We start from the raw sequence: 23,643 nt of genomic DNA on the forward strand, positions 1-23,643 counted from the left end.
CTCTGGAGACAGGCTTGTAAAGCTGGGAGTGTTCAGCCTGGAGAAGGAGAGGCTTTAGACAAAAAGAGCTTTAAGATCCCTTCCAATACAAGTCATCCTGTGATTCTGTACTTTGGCAATACAAAGGGTGCATGCTGAGGGATGGCATAGCTCACACCAAGGCAAACAAAGCCTGCATCCCCACACGTGCAGGTCCAGCAGACTGGTTACAGCACACCAAAAAGCCATCTCCTTCCCTGCCCTCTTCACAGGGAGACAGACTGTGAGACTGTGAGTGGCTGTGAGACACTCAGAAGGAAACACACCAGTGGAGGAACGACCTTGACTAAGATTTACATAGGATGAGGTAAGCAAGAAGATGACAGGCTAGCAATTGGCTCCTAGGGATTACCAGTATCTCTCCAAAAAGCAGCACTCGGGCGCCAGCCAGAAGGAAACTGGAGTCTGTAGCCAGTCAGTTCACTTAGACCACTACAACACAAATCCCTTTTCCTTTCTATGCATTGTCCCATTGGAGTTTTGTTCCCCTCATTCCCACAGCAGCATGCTCTGGGGTTCACAGCTGCTTACCAAAGACTGTGCTGTGTGACTAGCCATCATCAAGAGACAGTCTGGCTAAATCAAGCCAACAGGAGACTGCTTAAAGCACTTAGTCCACTTCAATCAGAGCTTGTAGGCTAAACATATTTGTGGCTAGTGGAAAGAACACAGCGGTAACTCAGAAGGGCACAGGTCAAACCTGCTCCACTAATGCAGTGACAACTGAGACAGCTGACAGGGACCGATACAGTTACAGGGCTGAGGCTCCAAGGCATAAAGATGGGTGTCCTATGCAAGACAGTGAGCACACAGCAGCTGAAACCCATATACACATTTTCCCAGGGGACAACAGGCATGGTGTACCCGTGGCACTGCCAAGCACGTCACTGGACACATCAAAATAATCTGAAATAATACCTAGAGCAGCACAGAGGTGTTAGCTTCCAGTACTTGACACCTGCATGACTCCTCACCTCTTCATTTTTTTGCCTTCCCAGCTTTGGAAGAGGATTTCCAGAAGTGAGGCAATAGCAATGCCAAGGTGCCTCAGTGCAGTACTCAGCCTCAGTTCAAAAGAACACAGAAAGCAGGTGATGGTTTTTCACAGCCACCTTGCCTAGGAATGGTAGTTTCCTCCTAGGTCTACCCACTCAGGAATCTGGATACTACAGCTTTTTGCTTGAGGCAGGAAGTTAGTTCCTGGGGAATGAAAAGTGGCTTTTCCTCATCTTAAATATATGTATGTCTTCACTCCTGAGCCATAGCTCTTTTTAGATATGCCAAAGCCATGCCACCAATACTCACTGCTGCTCATACATCTTGCCCATTCAGCTATTTTTTGGTTATCATGTTTTGATTCCACAAGCTCATAAGCTACTTCCAGAGACTCGGCAGTCTCTCAGTCTGACTGATTCCAACACATTCCCTGTAGGCAGGTATCTCTGGCATTCTGGAGCTGCTGTTTGCTCAGCTGAGACCCACCATTTGTCACAAAGTACTCCTGTTTAAAAGAGCAAACTGCAAATAATTCCTGGGTTTAAAAGAGCAAACTGCAAATAATTCCTGGGTGATGATCCCTCTGGAGTACTGGAGACCATGAGAAATTAATCATTTCTACCAGCAGGAGAACAAAAAAGCTTGGTGCTACAGATTAAATCTATTTTCCTACAAGTAAAGCAAAGTAAAGATGTAGGCCCCAGAAGATAATAACCTGAGCATGTTTTAGTCCTGGAGGCTCCATTTGTGCTCCAATCTTGCAGTAGCAGTCTGAGGTCAGGTGGGAGTTTTCACCACAGTGTCCTAAGCCCTTTCCTCAGCACCCTCTTTCTCCCAGAGGCACCAGGCCCATTCAGCGATCCCTGCACTACCTGAAGCACTGGGCTGGTTTGGTGATCCCTGCACACCAAAAGCACTGGGCCGGTTCACAGAATCACAGAATCAATTAGGTTGGAAAAGACCTCTGAGATCATGGAGTCCAACCTGTGACCAACACCATCATGCCAACTGGACCACAACACTAAGTGCCACATCCAGTCCTTCCTTAAACACCTCCAGGGATGGTGACTCCACTACCTTCCTGGGCAGTCCATTCCAATATCTTACGACCCCTTCTGTGAAGAAATTAATCCTAATGTCCAACTTAAACCTCTCCTGGGGCACCTTCAGACTATGTCTTCTCATCCTGTGACTACTTGCCTGGGAGCAGAGACCTACCCCCACCTGGCTACAGCATCCTTTCAGGTAGTTTTATTTGAGTCTCCTTCTCTCGAAGCTAAACCACCCCAGCTCTCCTCATAGGACATGCACTCCAGACCCTTCACCAGCTCTGTTGCCCTTCTCTGGACTCACTATTAACACCTCAATGTCCTTCTTGAACTGAGGGGCCCAGAACTGGACACAGTACTTGAGGTGTTGCCTCACCAGTGCTGAGTACCAGGCCGGGGGCAAGAATCACTTCCCTGGTCTTACTGGCCACACTATTTCTAGCACAAGCCAGGATGTCATTGGCCTTCTTGGCCCCCTGGGCACACTGCAGGTTCAGTGATCCCCGCACACCCAAAGGCACCAGGCTGGTTTGGTGATAGAAATGTGTGACATTTTAAGGCCAATGGGACCTGCTGTCAGCACTGGGACAACAATGGACACCATTTTTCAGTGCCATACACTGAACTGCACTTTTAAGTGTCATGAAAGCCTCATAGACTGCTTCAGGGAAGAAGCTTCTCTAAATCCTGCTCTTTGCATCTTCTTGAAAAGCAATGGGAGTATGTGCTCAAGACCTGCCCTAGCTATAGGGCTCAATGTAAAAATAAATTCACCTATGAGGACTGAGGCACACAATAAAATCTGTCTAAGCTTCATCATACCAAGTCTATCTTGCCAGGCTGTGCTTCCTAAAGGAGGAACAGGGAACATAGCAGTTCACACCATTTCACTCTGCTGCTTTTCTTTGGGGCAGGGTCACAATCACACTGCCCTCTGTGATGCTGCACAGGCTGAATGCGGCACCATCCCTTGTATATATGACCTGCAGCCACATGCAGACACGCCTAAAGCACCTCTGACACAGGGACAGAGGACATATGTCTCCAAGTGATTTATGTAGTTGATTTATGAAACCTACCAGAAGATACAGGTCACATACAAATCACAACTTCCAAGATTCTTCCTTCACTACAGTATTTTTGCATCAAGGGTTAGGGAGGGATGCTGCTTTTTGTGCTAAATTTCTGGAGATTTAATGCAGTTATAATACAGTTTAATGCTGTATTTATATGTTTGTGTGATTTCTATATGCTGAATATCCAATTATGACAAACTGAGTTTTCCCTGAGGATTACAGGACTTAACAGGAAAGGAAGATTAGATGGGCAAAAGGTATGCCTGGAAGGGTTAAAACCAAACAAACCAGGGCTCCCTTGAACACCCAGACCAATCCCCACATTAAAAGACAGAATAAAAAACTACTTTTTTAACTGCCTTAACAGGAAAAGTGCAGAATGAAAGCACAACCAAAAGTTCATAATATCTTAAAAGTGAGAGAAGAACTGTAGGATGACAGGGCTCAGCCAGGCTTCTGCTGGAGTGAGGGCAAACTGCTGGGACTCTAAGGGTTATCCTGTACTTCTGTTACTCAGATGATGAAATGGTCTCTGGGAACAATTTACATTCCTTCCATTGCATGAACGTAAGTCTGTGTCATCTCTAGTTGCTGCAGTAATTCAGTTCCTGAGCAATTCCAGTGATCCCAGAGACAGTCAAACCCAGGTCCCATCAGTCAAGGGTTTAGTCCTCCCCTTAGCAATAGATGAATGCATACACCTGATGACTCACCTATCCTGGCCATGTGCTCTGCTTTCTTCACCTCTTGCTCTGCACGGGTCTTGAAACGGTTTGAAGTGTATTTGTACATCCTGTGTCGATCAAAATTTATTAATCAGCAAACTCAGCAGTAAGGTCAAACCAAAATTTCATCACTGTACAAGAGAACAAGGTCCCCACATGTTACTTTACTACTCCCAACCGATTTAATAAATGGAGGAGGTTTACATATCAAGAACTGGACATTTTTGGATGAAGCTATGCAAAATCTTTTGAAGTCAGAGATATTTTAGTAGTAGTTCCAACCACAATATCCTCTCTTCTTCTGCATTAACCAGTGGGGGTGAAATATATCCATATTCTTGTAGCAAATCTCTAGACTTAGAGAAATAATTTCTTCAGAAGTGAAAAGGAGGAGTGAATATATAGGGAAAGCTTCTCAAAACCCTCCCAACAGAACGAAATAATCTTTCCTGTGAACAGTTCTCCACAGGTGCAGTCTGACAGGTCCATCTCACACAGGGCTATCTCAAAGTAGAACAACAATTTGATAAGAACTTCAAGTTTCAGGACACTTCTGTGTGTTTTGTATCCGACTCACAACCTTGTAAATTGTGCTGGAGATGGAGCAGCTTGTTTCACCTTCCCTGTATGCTAACATGCCAAATACAGATCCAAATTCACTCTGACTGCTGCAGAGTGAGAGATTGGTGTTCGTGAGGCAGAAGCTCATGAATGTGTATGACCTCCAAGTACGTCACAAGGAAAGATGACACCTAGGACAAGCAGAGCCTGCAGATCACCTTAAGACATGAGGATTTGGATGTACCAAGAGGAAAATCCCATCCCAAATGGATGGGATTAACTTTTCCAGTATTTATCTAAAGCAAAAGCCACTAGAAATGCTGTTTTTACAGAGAGGCAAAAACACATGGGGATGTAACACTTGACTGACCGACCGACTGGAATCACACTTAGATCCTAATGAGAGACAAAATTCCCCCCAAACAGCAGATAAACTGTCAGGATTCACAAGAAACAACCTTGCACTTATGAAAAGTTTTGTTTAGGTTTGTTTCTGTGGGTGAGCACACATGGTACTGACATCAGACATAATCTCACCAACAGGAATCCCTCACTCCCAAATCTAGAAAATTAAGACCACAAGCACAGTTCCCGGAAATACATTTTGCTAAACTCATCTTCTGCTATTTTTAAGGATTTCCTCTTTGGGGAAAAAGTAGGCTGGTGCTAAGACTACCAGAAATCACAGTTGGTGAATTCATCATGTCAGGAGCTAAAGAGTCAGGATTTTGGTGGTGTCATCTCTAACCTATGTAAGGTTGATGAAAGCTATTTGGGCCCAGGAGACAGCACACACTGAAAGCCAGGCAGCTTTCAACATGTTGGCATAACTACATTACTTCACCCACACCTGCCTCACTTCTAAGGGGAAAATAAAAAGACAGAGAAGCAGAGTGAAGCTGAATCATCCCCCCACGCCCAGCCCAGCAGACAGGGCAGCACTAGGGGGGACCATAGGGACAGCATTCCTTTGCTGTAGGGAACACTGTAAGCAACTGCCGGATGTCCTAGATGATGGCACCATGAACCATCATGACCTTCAAGTCACTCATTTCAACTGCCCTGGAGTGTCCTTGTGGAGGCACACACAGGCCTTGCATGTGGCGAGGCTATTTCTACCTGCACAGCCCATATTGCTATAAAAGCTCCAACAGCTACGGGGGAAGAGATGGAAGCAATCCTTCAGGAGACACAGGCCACTCCCAGGGAAGCTGAGAACGTAGCAACACAACCGCAAAGACTGGTGAAGGATCTGCACAAAACCAGCCAGTCCCTGTCACCAGGATATTATCTGCTCCAGAAAGGTGAGAAGCCTTTCCCACAGAAACATGGGTGGTAACGAACAGAAAACAAGTGTCCTGCTCAGGAGATGCACTGTTATTCCTGAAAAACAGTGCAAGGACTGCAAAACCTTTTTTCAGTAAAGGCACTTACATACCCTAAATCCACAGTGGATTTCCATTCATTGTCCACTAACACCAACACTGGAACCTGCAGACAGGCTGCTATGCAGGCTTTTCCTTCAGAGATAAAGGCAACCTGACTGACAGCAGGAGGGAGCCCGCTCTGAAAGAAAAGAGCCCTTCAGATGTCCCAGACAAGCACACCAGCTACTCAGGCTGTAAGGCAGCAGCACCTCCACTGTCTGTTCCCCACCCCTTTGCTTGACCAGGAAGGTTCAAGATTTACCTGGCCCAGGCTACTGGACCAGAAACACAGCCATGCTAAAGAGCTGAGCATCATGGCTACATCAGCTGACCTCAAAGGAACACCATAATGGAGGTCCCTTCCCCTGTGCACCCACACACAAAACAGTGCCAGCATAAATGCAAGGGATTAACCCAGTATTACCCTGTGGAGCACTCAAAGCCTAGTAGATAAATGGGGATGGTGAGCGCTGGCTTCAGCTCTAACGGGAAAGTGAGGGCATACGTGACCCTTTTCAGCAGGTTCAGGGAGAAAAATGTAAAAAAAACGCACACCTATGGCAGTAAAAGCAAAGTAACCACTTTCAGAATGGACTGATTTACTGGTTTTCCCTTTAGAAAGAGCCACCCAAGGCAGACTTGAGCTCTCCTAAGGAAAAAGACAGCTTCCTCAACACGCCCACAGCATGGCATCTACCCCAAGAGCAGTGCTGGCTCTCAGAACCCACAGTAAAGGCTTTGATGGCTTGTCCTGATGGCCCGCAGCTTCTAGAGCCCAAAGCTGGCAGCCAGAAGGAAGCAGTCTGGACACTCTCCAGAGAGGCCCAGTAAAGCCACAACAATTGCCACAAGACTGAGAAGATTTACACTGTGCTCTGCAGGAAAGCCTTGCAGTCTTTACTGCTCTGTTGCAGGAATGGGGATTTTAAATGTAAATGTCTTTACAATGCTCAGGAATTTGTACTGGCCTATCACTATAAGCAGATCTACAGGAGTCTGCTCAGATGTGGCACAAGCAGATCTGTCAGATACACCTGCCACCAGCACACATTAGTTTGGGGCTCCTTAGAATAGATTACTGACCACTTGAAGAAGACACTGAGACAGATGAACATCTGGGGTGACCTGGGATACCTAATATTGTCATGACACTGGCAGCATCACCCACAATGATGGCATCCTGTCTATGAGTCTCGCAAGAAGCTTGTCTCTGGTGAGATAAAAATCTGTGTCCTCCCCTGGTTTCTCTCCCTAGTACTTTTGATGGACTACAGCACAAGCAGAATCAGCACAAAGCCCTCACATGTAGATAAAACACAGTCAAAAATACAGAAATCCTGAGATTCTCTATCCAATAAATCAGGATATACAGTGGTAAGTTCCCTGCCTTCCGCAGGGAAACAACTGGCCTGGCCAGCATGAGGAGCAGTGGGTGTGTAAGATTCTTTTATTTTGGTCAAGTTTCTGATACCATTTCACACAGTCTTATGTAAGGAGCTAAGAAAGCCTAAGGTAAAAACTAGCCAGGCTCTTCAGGCACTGTCAGTGGTGTGACACTGGCCTGTGGCTGCTAACAGTGCTTAGTAGGCTGAGAGTGAGCCCAAAATGCTATACTAAAAAATCCACAAATACTCTACAAAATTACAACTATTTGATTCAAATAAATTATGCCAGGGTATCTAGAATGCGGACTGCGTGCTCCCAGAGAGAGTCTGCCTCAAGCAGACTGAAATACAGGTTTCCCTGTATTTCAGTCTGCTTGTATTTCCCTTTCCCCTCCCATCCCAGTAACCTTTTCCAGTCTCCCTTCAGTCAACTGACAGCACACCCCAGCTCACAGTCACATATTTTGTTTAAGGAAATCTAAAAGGAATATAGGGAAAGCTTTTTCTCAATTTCTATTCAAACCTGGATTAGTTACATATAAAAGCAACTCATATAAAAGTTTCAAAGCATTTGGTCTAGTTTCTTTTTGGAAATAATCCTAACACCCACCATCTATATTTCCTTCTTCTGCTCAACAACAACATAGTTACTCAACAGTTTTGTATGAATATGGTATTTCATACAACCAGGATCTTAATTTCTTTGTTTGCTATGAAAGGGAGCCAAATTGCACCAATGACTCATGCAATTTTCAAAGGCATTCGATTTTCCACTATGTATCTCTCTTCCCATGATGTCAACAGCACATGCCATTCTCTTATGGCTTGATTCTGTGGCGTTAGGAATGGAATTTTGCAAGATACACCTGGAGAGCAAAACACTACACCTTTTCTCTATCTCCAAATGGTCCCACACACCCGCAGATCTTGGATCCAACACTTACCTTGGCTTGTAGAGGCAGCATGAGAGTCGTTTGGTTTGTACTTTGTGTCCATTGATGAAGATCCTCATCCTGGGATCAATATAAAGTACAGCAGCATAGGCACGGAAGGAGCGGCGCTCCGGCTTGCTGCAAGAGAGCCATCTACTTCAGAATATGCCCAAGAGATACCCTTAGCAAAACACACAGGTGAAAACAAAGGTCTTTCTGTTTTAATTACCATGAAGCTATATTAAGTAAAGCTTTTCTTTAATTTTTTTTTAACCTATGTTTTCTCCAAACTCTTTGTTGAGCTGTACATCATAACTACTGCTACAAGACACTCATACTCATGATACTGCAACGTGAAGAGGGAGTTTGCATACATTTGGAAAATAATGGCCAAAGCTATAAACTGGCCTATTTAACACTAAAAGTGTGCCCACCTACCAGAGCGTTTCCACCCTTCAGTGAGTCAGTGGTACACTGCCTCAGAACCTGTACTACTCACCGACACACATGGTACCACAATATCAGAAAGAAGAGGCTGTGATCAGTGGCAATCACGCCTGCCTTACAAACAGGCATTAAAGATGCTGAGATCCCTTGGAGTGCCCCAAGGAATTTGCTCAGTAACGTCACTCTAATACATAGACAATATAGAGATGCTTTACAGGGTCTGAAACTTCCTCTGGAAAATTCATGCACTGTAGAGAAGAAGCATGTAATCTTATCAAAAAGGTAAAGCTTGCCAGGTGTGTCCATGGAGCTCTGGGACTTAACCAAGCACTTGGCTCATTTCAGTTCAGTTTTTTGTTTTCAAGCCTTCCAGTGATCAACTCAGCAAACACTCAGCTCACTCTAAACAGGGGCCTGTGCTCTTCCAGCTGCCCACTGAGCATATCCTTCTTGCCCTCTGCAGGAAGAAGTCCTCCCTTGCTCCCTGACAGATGTGATGATACACCCCACCTGTCTTCCATACTATCCACCCCTAGAGGCTGACCTGTGCAGCGCCTCATGTTTTGCCACAAAACTGAACAGCAATTTGGGAGCAGCACTGACTCACAACCAGCTCTCATTCTGATGAAAACATCTTTGATAGGTATAGAAAATTAAACATAAAGCTTAGGTCTCCTTTTTTTATGGTGCCTAAAGGACACCAAGTCTTCTGCTTTGGCTAAGCTGAGATCAGCCATTGCAGGCCTTTACCCCAAACACAGCCTCAACACCCATGGGCTGACACACACATGCACCCCAAACAGCTTAAGAACAAACTACAGATCTTCGAAATTCTCTAATTCACTAGAAAAAGAGAATCTTAAAAAAGCCCCATGCACACAGTATATAGCCAAACCTACACCCAATTTGATCAGGGCCAGCTACACCAGTCACACTTACGTTCCCTCTGGGGGTGTTTCTGCCATCTGAATATCTTGAGGGTCAGAAGTCACATCCAGCTCTGGCTCTCCATTATCCATTAGTTTGAGGTTAAAGATGATCACCAGAGTGCCTGAGAAAGTAACAAGTCAACCAGGTGAATCGCAACCAAACCCCAAATACCTCACTTGTGACCTGCATCATCCACATGTACCTTTCTCACCACGTATCTTATTGAACTGGTCCATCACTTCCCATTCTGATTTGAAAGGGGAATATTTGTAAATGAGCTCCGTCTCGATAGCAAATTTCTCCATGTTGTCCGTCACGGGTTCACGGCTCCGTGCGTTCCAGGTGGGTAGGGGAACGATGACCTGCAAATCCCATTGTACTGAGAGTGACTCAGGCTCTCCCATTCCAATCAGCCCCTCCTGCAGGTCATGGTCCAGTGACTTACCCCTAACTGACAGCCCCCTAAGTCACCATGAGAGCCTTTCCAGCTCTTCAGTAGTTTGCATGTCTGTCAAATGCTCACAGACGCTCTTTGCCAGCCTGTGAGTTGCCTTCTTAAAATACCAGTATCAGAGTGAACCACTCCTAAGTCACATGTATGGTACTGGCTACTCACGCACTCAATGGCTTTTTTCCCCTTGTCATGTAGCAACTTTCATAATACTAAAAAAACCACTCTGGCTTAATTCCTCTCTTGAATTCAGATATCTTTCACTCATATTTATCCTGATCTCAGTCTTTGATTTTTTTAAAGGATGCTAGCAAGGTGGTTTCTGCCATTTAGAGTAAAAATATAGATAGAATCATAAACTGCAGCTGCACATCAAGGACACAAATCCCATTCCAGAATTGTGGTCAAGCCAAAAAAGTAGAGCTCCTGTGGGAATTAGACTTACTTTACTCTTCCCAACCTGCTTCAGTCATGGGCTGGCTACCAGCATGCACTGACCCTCCCCAGCTTCTCTGCACAGGTCCCTTCACCCCCTCCCTCATACTAGAAGATGCTTTCTGAGATACCAGCCCAGTGCAAACCTAAATTATCGACCCTGCCTGGAACATTGCCTGAGTTATCTATTAAAATATACAAGTTTTTCATAAGTAGAACTACACTGACTTTTTATTAAAAATCAAAAATATCTGTAAGAAGACACACCTGCTTAATGACCTATGGGTAGCAACTTCAAACACCTTTAATTCTCTACACAAAACCAAATCAGTGCAGTAAAATTAAACACATCTCAAACTCAAATTTTGTGGGAAAAGGAAAATGCAAGATGTCTGGGCATGTCCTGAACTTAGCATAAGCACACCTTTAAGTGACTGAAATAAGCCCTTCAAAGTTGCTCTACTCTAGAGAGACTTCTGAATTAGAATTAAAACCAAAAGGAGAAAAAAAAATTGTTGACTTTGCAGAAGCCCTACAGCATAATGTCAAAAGAAAACCATACACTGATCCCACCACAGTCACAAACAGCCCTGACACAGACTCTTCTGAGAGAGCTGGGCAAGTTCAGATGAGGCAGCATTCACTATATTACTTCATTACAAGAAGCACATGCAAACCTCATCGATGCCTTCTTCCTCATGGAATGTCCGTGATAAGAGGAGGCAAGTCATGGTGTTATCTTTCTTTGTGAACAGGATAAAATCCTTCCCAATCCGCATGGAACCCCTGTAGGCAGAGGTCAAACTGTGTGTTACACCTGATGCACCATACTGTTCAGAATGCAGGCCACATTACTGAGCTTTCTTCCATTATGTTCAGTTATGAGATGCCAAAACCAGATTAGGCAGAAGGGCTGAAACAGCAACTATTATTTCTCTCTAAACATCTCATTCCTTTTAGAAGGCATATCAATCTGGGAATTTTCACAATGTTTCAAAACATTTAACACCAGTCACAATTAAAAGGTCCACAGCATTGCAGACTCATGCTACGTAGAAGGTTTAAACAAAAAATTTTTAAAAAATTTAAAAGACAACTGAAGTGAGCTGTGACAATAACCTTCAAATCTCTGAGCAGAAATGTCAGTGAGAAAGGAAGCACATTCCTCATTTCACTGTACCCAGAATCAAGTGCAACAGTCTGGAGACAGAAAATTCATTTCCTAACCTAACTAAAGCCTTACTGACACTTCAGCTAAGGCAGCTTAGCAACTTGTTGTCAAAAAAAGGGACGGTCCCTTCTTTCTCCCCACTCTCCTAAGTTATCCTGTTAACAAGCTGATCCAAAACACCTTAACAGGTAACAACATTGCATTGAAAGACGTATTGGTCTTATGTCAGCACATTTCTCTTCAGACTGCCTTAAGTCCATACCACAGCAATTCCATAACCTACCTTTATGCTGGGGCTTCAGGCAGCATTTCTCTGACGTAATAAAGTACACCTCTTGCTCAAGGTTAAGAAAGGACAGAGATCTGTCCTGGAAGCATACAGTCAGGATCTGGGATCTGTCCTGCACTGCAGCTGAACTGACAGTGTCTCAAGATGCCCTAATTTTCCCCCCAGGTTACTGAGTCCCACTGATTTCCCAATAGGATGCAAATAATCAAGCCACATGGGTGAACACAAAGCAGAACAGCCAGAGTAAGTCACAAAGCCCTGTAACTTTTCCAAAGACAGAGCAAACTTCTCCCTCTTTCCTAGCAAATCCACTCCAACCGGTAGGATTCCTTTCCCATATGTGCTCCTCTGCACTTAATACTACCCCTCCTCTCATTGCTTACATCATCTGCCTTCTCCCTGCATTTGTTTGGTTTAAGAACAAAAAGAAATGGTTTAAGTCCATCTGCCTTGCACCAGATAACTTTCCTGTTGGGAGACTGAAGCACTATTTTGCTCAAATTTTACTACCTGACTGTAACAGGGAGATGACCATTTTGTTTCCAGCTCTTCCATTATTTTCCCCAAGCTCTTCCATTATTTCCACCAAGCTCCTACCTGTACCCTCTGCCTTATACAAACATAGTCCCAAATCACTGTTGTCAGCAGTACAGAGCCTTCTTGGCCACTGGAAAACTACAGCAGATGTTGAGAGAGCTCCGGTCTATCAAACCAGGGGATGTAAGAGTTCATCTGCTTTTTTTTTTTTTTTTCCTGGGAAAAAAGCTATACACCTCTTAGCAAAAAGTACATCGATCACCTGGACTATGACCTCCCCAGCCTCAGGAGGCTGGCTCTTGTTGTACCTACGATTTCAAGCCATTCCCGTACTGTCCGATTTGAGTGGACTCAGGTGATCGCTTGGCTGATTTACCAAACTGGATAACACTGGCAGCTTCATCTGCAACAAGAGACAGGGAACAGAAAATGCTTATTTCAGTGTACAGACACACACAGACACATCTTTTAGATAAAGAAGGAAGGTATCTCCTTCACCACTGGAAATAGGGCCAGAACCCAAGCTGAAGCTGCATTCTGAAGCTGTACCACAGAGCCCTGTAAGATACATGCTACTTGAGGGCACTGATGTTACCAGAAGATCTGTACAGGTGCCATGATGCTGACAGAAAGGTTTCAGTCTAGTTCACTGTCCCATCTGAACTGCATGAAGACCATCCTTTTTGTAAAAAAAAAAAAAAAAAAAAAAAAAAAATTATCTACTTTGTCTATCACAGCTGTCAATTCTTATAAATTAAGACCCTAGGATTCAGTGGGTCTGTTGTATCCCATGTCCCACTGACACCACACACTTGAGAGCACTGGCACTACAGCATAAGTCAGGACTATTAAAAAGGTCAGGAATCCAGAATAAACACTGCTATTTCTTCACAGTGATGAACTGAACACTCTGGTTAATTAAAGCACTAGTAGGACACAAGCTAACTTTGGCAACAGATTGCTGGACCCCTGGCAGCAGGACAGCTGGGCAGAAAGTCAACACAAGCAGGTCCTACAGCAATTAGCAGAGGATTTCATTAGCACAGCAGAAAATGAAAGGACACAATGGCTTTACAGCTGAGAGGGTCTGTCATTTTTAGTTCTAGCCTTTTTATTGTTCAGGGATAAGACTTTTAACATCGTCCCTAGGACAGAATGATTCCTTTCCCTTCCCCCAAGAGATAGTAATCACTTCACCAGAGTTTACTGGGAGAAAAAAAGTTTAATTCCAGAGACAAGGAACACAAAGTGCCTTACTGTGAGGGTTAAAAACAAATGCATACACAAGCTATAAGGGAGCATAAGACATCATTCACCACACCAGGCAACTATGGGGACGCTGAGCCCGTGGACAAGCTAGATTTCAGCACGCAGGAGACACACAGGCCTATCAGCATTGACCAGTTTTACAATAAAATATTCAGTACTAACACCATTGCCTGACATGACATCTCTGAGCTAGTGTCAGAACACCATTTTTAGTTGAAACTATATTCAGATTTAAAGACACAAATACACAAGAACAACTGTGCAAACATCTTGCTGCCTCAACTGCAGCTGTTCTCAATGGAACTCCACAGCTATTCCAGAAACAGCTTTGGACTGGATAAGGGAACCTCTGCCTTCCCTTCAGCCTACTGTAATATTTTCTAGCCAAAGAAAGAAAACACTGGAATGTTTTGTATTTGAGATCTGGGTAAGGATGTTGGTGATGATGATCATCATCTTCATCCAATTATTATTACTCTAAGTACTATTACTGTGTTATTTTAAATGCCTGGTAAGGAAAGTAGATACAGGATATTAAAAAGAGAAAGACTATCAGAACTTTTTTGGTCCACAAACGTTTTTCAGTAACTATTTTAAGAAATAGTTACTGAAAAATAGTTACTATTTTAGAAAGCCTAAAAAGGGTAAAGAGTAATTATCAAAGCACTTCCCCTCTCAGGAAAGGTGACCAGATGGTTTATCACTCAATGTTGAATGTCTGAAACCACCCTATTATGACTCCTCTTTCAGGTCAGAGGGATGAAGGTGATGCTGAGCAGAGGGGAATGTGAGGTAACGACTCTCTCCAGGCTATCCTTAGGAGAGATTTAATATTTATATCCTCCCAATAATCAAGACACAACTTTTTTTTTTTCCCAGTTCTTTATAGGCTCTGGACAGTGTTTTCACTTAAGACTATTTTAGTCACACTATTTTTGTTTTGTTGTGCCTCAGAGTTACTGGATTTAAAAAAGCTAAACTCCCCAGCAAGAAAAATAGAGAAGGGAGATCTATGCAAAACAAAGAAGAGAAAAAACAAGCTGAAAAAATTCACTCAAGATGGTCAAGATGGCAGGATTTAATTCATTACCTGGGGGAAATTAACCTAAAGCCAAGTTGAACTTTCCTGAGGATAGGGGAACAAGGGAAAAGCTGTGAGGTCCTTGGTCACTGTAACAAACACAGGACACCAACCCCACATGGGGCAATGACTGGAAACAGACAGTGACTGATAAATCGCTTTGATACATGTTCCTGTAATTTGTTTTAAAAATCTGTTAACTTCAGAGGAAACATCAATGTTTAGGTTAAAGACTTAATCTTAAACAAGGTTAAAGAGACATTTTCTCCTAAGAATTTTGTAGACTGCTCTCCTAAAAGTGGCCCCCAAGAGTCACTGTCCACACACACAAGTGTGTACACACTCTAAAGTAGGAGTTGGAGTTGCAGTTAAACATCGTTCCTCACCATTGTGTGCCTTGGATAAACACTATTTTTTAAATACAAATAAAGCAACTACTAAAATACTAAAGAGCAAATACTAAATACTAAAATACTAATAAAGCAACCAACATACTACTACTTAATTAACTGCTTCCATTAAAACAAAAGCTGTTTTGAGCTTCCAAACTTCAAAAATACAGTTGGAAAAAAAACAAGACCTGATATATTTGCTTCAATCTCTCAAAAAGCAAAGGCAAGTCACACCTGACTGATTTGGTCACCTTCTACAAGGCAGCACTTTCTGTCCCTATAGAGAGAGTAGTGGGTATTGTTTGGCTGGACTTCAATGAAGTGTTGGACACAGTTTAATACAGCCTGTTCCTGGACAAACTGGGGAGACACAGACCAGGCAAGCGGTATACAAAACAAGTAGGGAACTAGCTCATGGGTCATGCTCAGAAGTGACCATCAATGGTTTTCACTCCAGCTGGCAGGCTGTCACAAGCAGAGACCCCAGGGACTGACGCTGGACCCCACACTGCTCAACATCTCCATACAGGATCTGGACAGTGGGGTGCTTTTGAATTCTCACCAACTTCCTTGATGGGGGTAAACTGGAATGCTTTTTAGACACCTGGGCTGGCTGAAATAGTGGGCAAGCAAAATTGTGTCTAAGTTCAAAGGAACTGAAGTGCAGCACCTGGGATTAAATAACCCAAGAGCCCAGCACAGACTGGAATCTGCAGGTTGGGAAGAACAGCCTTGCTGGAAGGATCCTGGAAGACAACAAGCTGAGTATGATCCAGCAGTGTCCCACAACAGCAACTGAGGCAAACAGGATCCTGGACTGTATCCACAGGGACATTGCCAAAGAGATGGAAATGTGATTAGCCCACTCAACTTTGTGTTTGTCAGGTCCCACCTGCTGTACTGTGTCCAGTTCTGTCTCCTCAATTCAGGAAAGATGCAGACAGACTCAACAGGATTTAAAGGAGATGATCAGAGGGCTGCAGAAACTGCCCTATGAGAAGAATTAGGTCTCCTTCCTTGAGAAGAGAGGGCCCAGGTATCACTTGACTATCTCATCATAGTATTACAGTACTTGAAGGGTAGCTACAAAGGCTACCCTTCCCTAGGAGCCACATGAAAAAGAGGCAATAGATACAAGTTGCACTAGGAGAGGTTTCTTCTTAAAATAAGTAAGAAATGTTTTAGAGATCAATCACTCACTTAATCAACCTCCCCAGGTGTGTGATGGAGTCCCCCATCACTGGAGAGACAGGGTGTTAGATCATCTATTCCCTTTCCCATGAAAGGTTGGAACAAATAATCTTTGAGGTACTTTCCATCCTGAGCACTTCTGTGATGAAAATGCCAGGTAGAGACTTATTTTCTTCAATTGCTTAAGAATAAAACTACAGTCACTTCCTAAACTAGTTGTTATACTTTCTCAACCTACAAGTTGATTCGTTGAATCATTCAACCTGTATTTTGATTCCTTAAATTCATGCAGCACTTCCAGAGCCAGGCATTAGGTAAAATTTCAAGCCTGACTAGTGAATTCACAGATATATGAGAAATGTGATGCACTGCATGAGACCTATTATTTGGTTTCCTATGGACTCCTATGTAGTTCCTTACAAAAGAGCCAAAGTTTTGGACCAGTACTATTATTCTGTGTTGGGTATTTACTGGATAATAATATATTTATTAATATTGGAAATCAGAAAAAGGTTCTTCACCAAAAGGGTGGTCAGGCACTGGAACAGACTTCTCAGGGCAGTGGTCATGGTCTCAAGCCTGACAGAGGCCCAGGAGCATTTGGACAACTCTCTCAGGCACAGGACACCCCAAAATCCCATCCTTCCAACTCAGAAGATGCTATAATTCTGATACCTCTCTGCAGGATATCATTGTTCCTTTGAAAAGAGCTGTCCTGTAACATCACTGAATCCTTGGACCTTATGATAACTCATGACTACAATGTGAGATGTTTCCAGCTTGAGAACAAATGTATTTTGATCTTGAGACCACAAAACCCAGAGTGATCAGTAAGAGAGCCAATGCAGTGAGTACTGAATGCAACTGCAGCAGGAATCACTTGACAAACACCCCTAATTTTTAGAAATGAGAAGTTTTTTATTTGGCTTGCTAATCAGAAGCTATCAGACAGAGCACTCAAATCTGACCAACTGCCTCACTATACACTGTTTTCAGTTTTCAGAGCCTGCCAGAAAAATCTAGAATTGCCCAAGACAGAACAAGACCAAAGAGAACAGCAACAAGACAGAGTAACACAAACTGTTACTGGAACAGTTAACTTGAGCCCTTCAGCTCTTCCCTCCATTTAGAAATGCCCAGACGCAACTGGGTTTATACACTCATCATCCCCAGATGGTGCCCCATCCAGCCTTCCAAGCCTGAGGTGTCAGGTGTTCCCAAGTCATCCTTTCAGGTGACTTGGGAAGATCCCACACTAGCACGGGCTACAACAGCACTACAGCAAGTCATGGAGGTATTCTTTTTAACATGTCAGCTTTATGTACAATAAAAACAATTTTTAATTGAAGCTATCATGCACAAAAATAAAACACTCCCAAGATCCAAGATTTCTGTTGAAGCAAAGTCTGTATTGAGGGAGAAAAGTCCAATAAAAAGTTTTCTGCTGACATCTCTTAAAGTCAGATAGGAGATCTTCAGGATACCTTTAAAACTGATAGACCCTGCATCCCTACAGCCAGGGATGAAACCAGAGCGCCCCATGCAGGAGTTTAAATGAAGACTCTCCTCAGCTGCTTCTGTCCCTGCTGATAGGCAAATGGTGCAGCACACAGAGCTTCCACCTGGCTGCCCTTGGTCAAGCATCAAGACAGTCAAACAACCTGAATGAAATGGTATTTGCTATATTCAATGCATAGCACTGTGAAACACCCCTGCAATGCACAGTATCTGCCAATCTTCTTTACTGAGCATTTCAGGCTATCAGGATAAAATTCTTCAACATTTACCTGAAAGATCAGTCAAAAGAAGCTGCCCTAGGAAACCCAAATATTTTTTTTTTCATATCCATCTGTGCTCAAAATCGAAAGTCTCTTTAAGACCCAGCGGCACAGCCAGAATCAGAACCACAGGTCTGAAGATGGGGGCAGGCAAGTGTCAAGCTTTTTGAAGTCAAGGCATTCAGGCAGACCACTGTCTCTCCCCTCATAGCTTTTGCTCAAGGCAGAGGCTCTGCTTTGGGGTTTTTTTCCTCTCTGTTTCTCTCTGACCTCCAGAGGGGGTTGTTTCAGGTAGCTTTTCTGTGCTCACAACAGTAGCAACTGTTACTACAAAATGGGACCCAGCCTGTCATAATCAAAAACTGTTTCAGAGTGAATTTTGCAGTATCTGCCTGCAGCTGTAGCAAGGTGCTAGGAGAAGTGAAGGGGCCCCGGTCCCTGCAGCTGCCGCAGCTGCCAGCAGCAGCCAGCTGACACGAGAAGACACAGAGTCTGAGTAACCTTAGAGGGCTGCCCTGCCATCCTCTGCCAAGATGAAGGTGAAGCCCTTCACAGGTTCTAGTCCTTGACCAAGTACCAGCCACCAGAGCGTGTTGCCACCAGAGAGATAAGAGGGAGGGCTGTCCTCCCTTTGTCTCCCCCACACGGTTGCACATGGCAAGTATCATCTTGGGGAAAGATGTCACTGCCATTTTGAGTTTCTCTTTGTTCCCAGGGAGTCCATGACATTTAGCAATTTTGTATCTAGTGATTATTTACTGTTAGTTTGTGCCTGTTGCTGTTTTGCTTGTTAGTAAACTGGTTTTTTTCACTTATTTTTACATATTTATTTCCTGTGGAAAGGGATTGGTTAAAACTAAGGGGATAGAACTCATTTCAGAGCATCCTCCTTAAATTGTCTTAAACCAAGACAATAGCCAATACTTAAATCCCATTTTGTCACAAAACCAGCACTACAGAAGCAATAACGGTATAAAACCTGCCATAAAATTCTGTGGCATTAGAACAGACACCTGGCACCTTCCAGAGAAACATGCAGTTTTCAACACAGGCAGAGAAGGTTGTATTTTCCTCTCTCTGATCCTAAGGACTATTAGAGGGCCACACTTCAACCTCAGAGCTTTTATTTTGTGGATGGGGCTTTACTGTTTCCTTCAGCTAAACTGATGGCAGAAAAGTATTCTTGGGAGACCTGTTTAGCATCCTTAATTGTATTCCAAAGAATATACAGAAGGTATCTAGAGTTCAAACCAAATTCCTTTATTGAAGTCACAAATCTGTGTATCAAAGGCCAAACTAAATTGAATGAAATGCTTCATATCTATATGGGTTTGGGCTGGGATAGAGTTCAATCTCTCCATGCTAACTTGCATGGGACTGTATTTTAGAGAAGTGTTGCTAATATATGGTTTCCATTAGTGCTGAACTCAGCTTACACAGCATCAAGGTCCTTTCTGCTTCTCAAATTACACCACCAGCAAGCAGGCTGGGTTGCACAAGGACTTGGGAGGGGACAAGTCTGGGATGGCTGATCCCAACTGTCCCAAGGATTTCCAGACAGTATCATAAAATCCCAGAATGGTTTGGATTAGAACAGGCCTTGAAGACCATCTGGTTCCACTCCCTGCCATGGGCAAGGACACCTACCACTAGACCAGGTTGCTCCAAGCTTCATGCATCTTGGTGTAGTGATCACCAGATAAAGCTGGGGAAGCAGGAGGAAGAGGGGCACATGTGGCCTTGCAGCATTCACTTTCCCAGGTCACTGTTTTACATGATGCTCTCCTGGGCGTGGCTGAACAATTGCCTGCCCACTGGAAGTGGGGAATGAATTTCTTGGTTTGCTGTGCTTGTGTGCACAGCTTTTGTTTTCCCTACTGCACTGTCTTTATTTCAACCCATTAAGTGTTCACATTTTACCCTTCTGATTCTCTCCACCATCCCAGTGGAGATGCAGTAAGCAGCTGTGTAGGACTGAGTTGCCAGCTAGGATTGAACTATGAAAATATCACAAGAGGAACTTAAAGTACTGAGGAATCAGTGCAAAAATGTTAATTGTTGCTTATTTACCCATTTCCTTTGTCTTCTCCAAATTCACCTCCAAGTTTCACCCAATTTTTCTGCCCTGTATGGAACTCCTCACAGGATGACTTACCAGTCCTCAGGACTCAAAGGTGGATTGACATTGCTGCACATTGGTGCTAAAGTAAAGCAGAAAAGCTTTTAGCTTTCTCCTGCTAGATACAACACCAATTTACAGCAATTCTTACAAGGCAGAAATACATTTGCTATATTCCCATATTACTAAGGTTTTATATTGTCCAGTATTGATCTCAAACACAATGTCCATGATGAAACAATGGCAAACTGTTTTCAAAGCAGAACCTTAATTTCTGCCATGGCACACCTTCTGGTTAGGGCTGAGATACACTGATCATCTGGCAGCCAGATGGGGAAAAGGCTTATGCCATCAAACCTTCTGCTTCTATCCCTTCTTGCTCCACTATTCTCCCTTCAGCCCCAAGGCCAACTTCAGTGTATTGGGAAATTTCAAGCCAGACTGACCCAACTCTATAATGCAGCAAAAACAATTTTCTTTTGACTAGTTTTCTGCAATGGAAGAGGTAAATGGTTTGATATGTAATATGGTGTGAAAGAGCAGGTGGAGAGGCAGAAACAGGCATGGAACACGTCCTTTTCAATGAACTAAGCTGTTAATTCAACCTAAACCATAACATGAAACTTCAGCTTGCAAACCCAGGTGTAACCTTCTGTCACTTACTAGAATCCATTCCTGTTCCATCATCCAAAAAACATAGCATGAATCCACCTTGTAGATCCTCTCGTCTCTCTGCAAGAGAAGAGTTATTCACTGCTCCCATAAGCAGAAGTTTGAAGTTCCATAAAATGGGATCAGTGTTAACAACAAAAGTAACACAACAAATAGGACTTTTAAACCTGCAATATGGCTAAGCTGTAAGAAAGAGCACCAGATTTTTGTTACGGAATTACTAAGAATTTCTTCACTAAAAAACTGTATTGTGTCAGTGGAGTTTTTTAGAATTCACTACAAAGAGCAACTCACTTCACCTGACCCCAGGTGAAGGCTGACTTAATTGCTTCCCCAAATATTTGCAAAGATACTCCTTTTTGAAAGACAACCAGCACTATGGCACAGAAGAAATGGTAGAACAATAGAATAATTCAGGTTGGAAAACACTCTTAATATCATCAAGTCCAACCACAAATGTAACACAGCTGAGTTCACTAAACTATGTCCCTAAACAGCAGATCTACACATTTTTTAAAATATAGGTAGATAGTGACTTTCCCACTGCCCTGGGCAGCCTGTTCCAGTGTCTGACTACACTTTCAGTGAAGAAATTTTCCCTAATATCCAATCTAAACTTCTCCTGGTACAACCTGTGGCTGTTTTCTCTTATTACTGTCTCTTGTTACCTGGGAGAAGAGCCCAACCTCTACCTGGCTGCACTCTCCTGGCAGGGAATTGTAGAATCAAGAAGACCCTTCACAAACCTCCTTTTGTCCAGGCTGAGCTCCCCAGCTTCCTTAGCCACTTCTCATCAGACTTGTGCTTCAGCCCCTTCTTCAGCTCCCTTACCCTTCTCTGGACATGCGCCAGTCCCTCAATATCTTTCTTGTCTTGAGGGGCCCAGTACTGACCCCAGGATGGGCATAAGCACTCTCGCTGTTATTCAATCAAGGACAACATACATTTGCGGCCTAAATCCAAGTTAACTACTGGCTTAATTGCTGACATGCCAGGAAGAAGCATGAGTGACTTACCAGTATAAATGTCTATTCTCGTGGCATCTGCATCTCTACAAAGAAATAAAACCACAATTGATATCCAAACGTTAAACAGAAATGAAGCTAAAAATCCAGGCACACACAAGCATTTCCAAAATAACTGGCAGTATAGATCCAAGTCCACAGGGGCCCCGCAGTCATCAGCGACAGAAAACATTGTCTTGCATTTTGTCTATTTGAACCTAAACTCCAGCATAAGATATTGCTAGCACACAAACAATTCTAGTGACAGGAAGTACCACCAGCATTCTAACAAAAGTCATTCTGGGGCTGGGAATCAAATGAGTACACACTTCTGAGCTCCCTCCTGTACAAAACAAACAACACCTATAGTTGTTTTATCGAGCTGCCAACAAAAAGTTTAGTAACTCAACATAAAGCTTCATTCCAATACATTCAAGATTGTTGCAGGAAACTGTCATTACAAGATCACTGAAGTAAGGCCCTTCACACACTGCATCCTCCTCTGTATTTGAAAGTACAGCACATACCGCACTACTGCCCTCTTCCCAAACCAACCTTGGTTTGCTGACCAGAGGCGTGGCACTACAGAGCTGTAACAAAACCCCACTTGACAAATGCCACAGACACTTTGTTTCAATTTTGTACCTCCAGCCCAGGTAAGTATTTCTTCCCAAAAGACAACCTCTCTACAGCCAGAGGGGAATCAAGAAGTGAAGGGAAAACCACCCCCAAAGACCCTACTTTTTCTTACCTTGTTGCAACCATGAACACAGCATCAGCTCACATGCGTGCACACACACACACACACACACACACACACACACAGAGCTGATTCCCTAAACAGAAGCTTTCCAAATCAAAAATGCCTGTTTCAGCTCCTTACATCACAAAATGCACACTGTGACAAATCACATTTGAGAGAAAATAATCCCAAAAATATTTCCACAGTGCTTCATGACAGTACTTCCTCTAGCTCGAGACAAAAGCATGCAAGGCTTGGGAGGCCTCTATAGCAGGGATTCTCTCCAGTAAGAGGTGAGACAGGTGGGCCAACACCTGCAATTTCCAAAGACCCTATTTCCTGAAGTGTCAAAATTCCTTTAGCAGTTCTTGCTCTATTTTTCAGCATCCCACTTCTGATTTGATTTTCATTGTCATGTTTGATACTATGACTTTTTAGATATCAGAAGAGTCACAGCTCCTGTAATATTTATTTTAGCAATTTCTTTACACAAAAAGGCAGATTAGTTTTTTCTTTAAATCTCTCTTGTGTCTGCTATGAATTTCCTTTCCAATATGAGTTGCTCCAGGATTCATTCAAACCAGCCTTTCCAGGAATAATTATTTTCTTTTAGGGGGCTGATGTGGCAATGTAAGAGGAATAAGTGAAATACTCATACTAAATTAAATTTTATTTTAATAAAATTTAATTTTATTTTCTTGTAAAATCTACAAGATTTTTTTTGCATGCATAGCTTTTTTTCTGCTACTATTTTCTTGTAAAATCTACTAGAAGTGAATATTGCTTAAGATCAACTAATACATAGGTGAATTAAATCTTAACCAAAGTTACGTTGGGAACTAGGCAGTTTCAGGTACATACCTGGCGTTATCTACAAGTTCAGCAAGGGCACCAAACAAGAACTCATGGGTAGTTCTGCAATGAAACAGAAATCAGCAGAGTTAC

At 43.2% G+C, this 23,643-nt stretch overlaps 1 protein-coding gene across 18 annotated transcripts in view; it reads right to left on the bottom strand.

Moving 5' to 3' along the window:
- MORC2 (MORC family CW-type zinc finger 2) overlaps nt 1–23,643 on the bottom strand; it is a 49,445-nt gene that overhangs the window by 19,489 nt on the left and 6,313 nt on the right. For 3 of the 18 annotated variants that reach the window (XM_009092199.4, XM_050980362.1, XM_050980363.1), the window contains exons 2-10: nt 23,560–23,613; nt 21,969–22,003; nt 20,944–21,012; nt 12,763–12,853; nt 11,131–11,239; nt 9,770–9,929; nt 9,577–9,688; nt 8,203–8,328; nt 3,874–3,953 (exon numbers count right to left, since the gene is read on the bottom strand). In XM_009092199.4, the coding sequence (XP_009090447.2) occupies nt 3,874–3,953; nt 8,203–8,328; nt 9,577–9,688; nt 9,770–9,929; nt 11,131–11,239; nt 12,763–12,853; nt 20,944–21,012; nt 21,969–22,003; nt 23,560–23,613 (836 nt within the window). Of the gene's footprint in view, nt 1–3,873; nt 3,954–8,202; nt 8,329–9,576; nt 9,689–9,769; nt 9,930–11,130; nt 11,240–12,758; nt 12,854–20,943; nt 21,034–21,968; nt 22,004–23,559; nt 23,614–23,643 lie in introns of those variants that run through there. The other 15 variants (XM_050980368.1, XM_050980367.1, XM_030230080.2 and 12 more) reach the window with 11 other exon arrangements.

This window comes from Serinus canaria, chromosome 15 (assembly GCF_022539315.1).
Source record: "Serinus canaria isolate serCan28SL12 chromosome 15, serCan2020, whole genome shotgun sequence".
Classification (NCBI taxonomy): Eukaryota; Metazoa; Chordata; class Aves; order Passeriformes; family Fringillidae; genus Serinus; species Serinus canaria.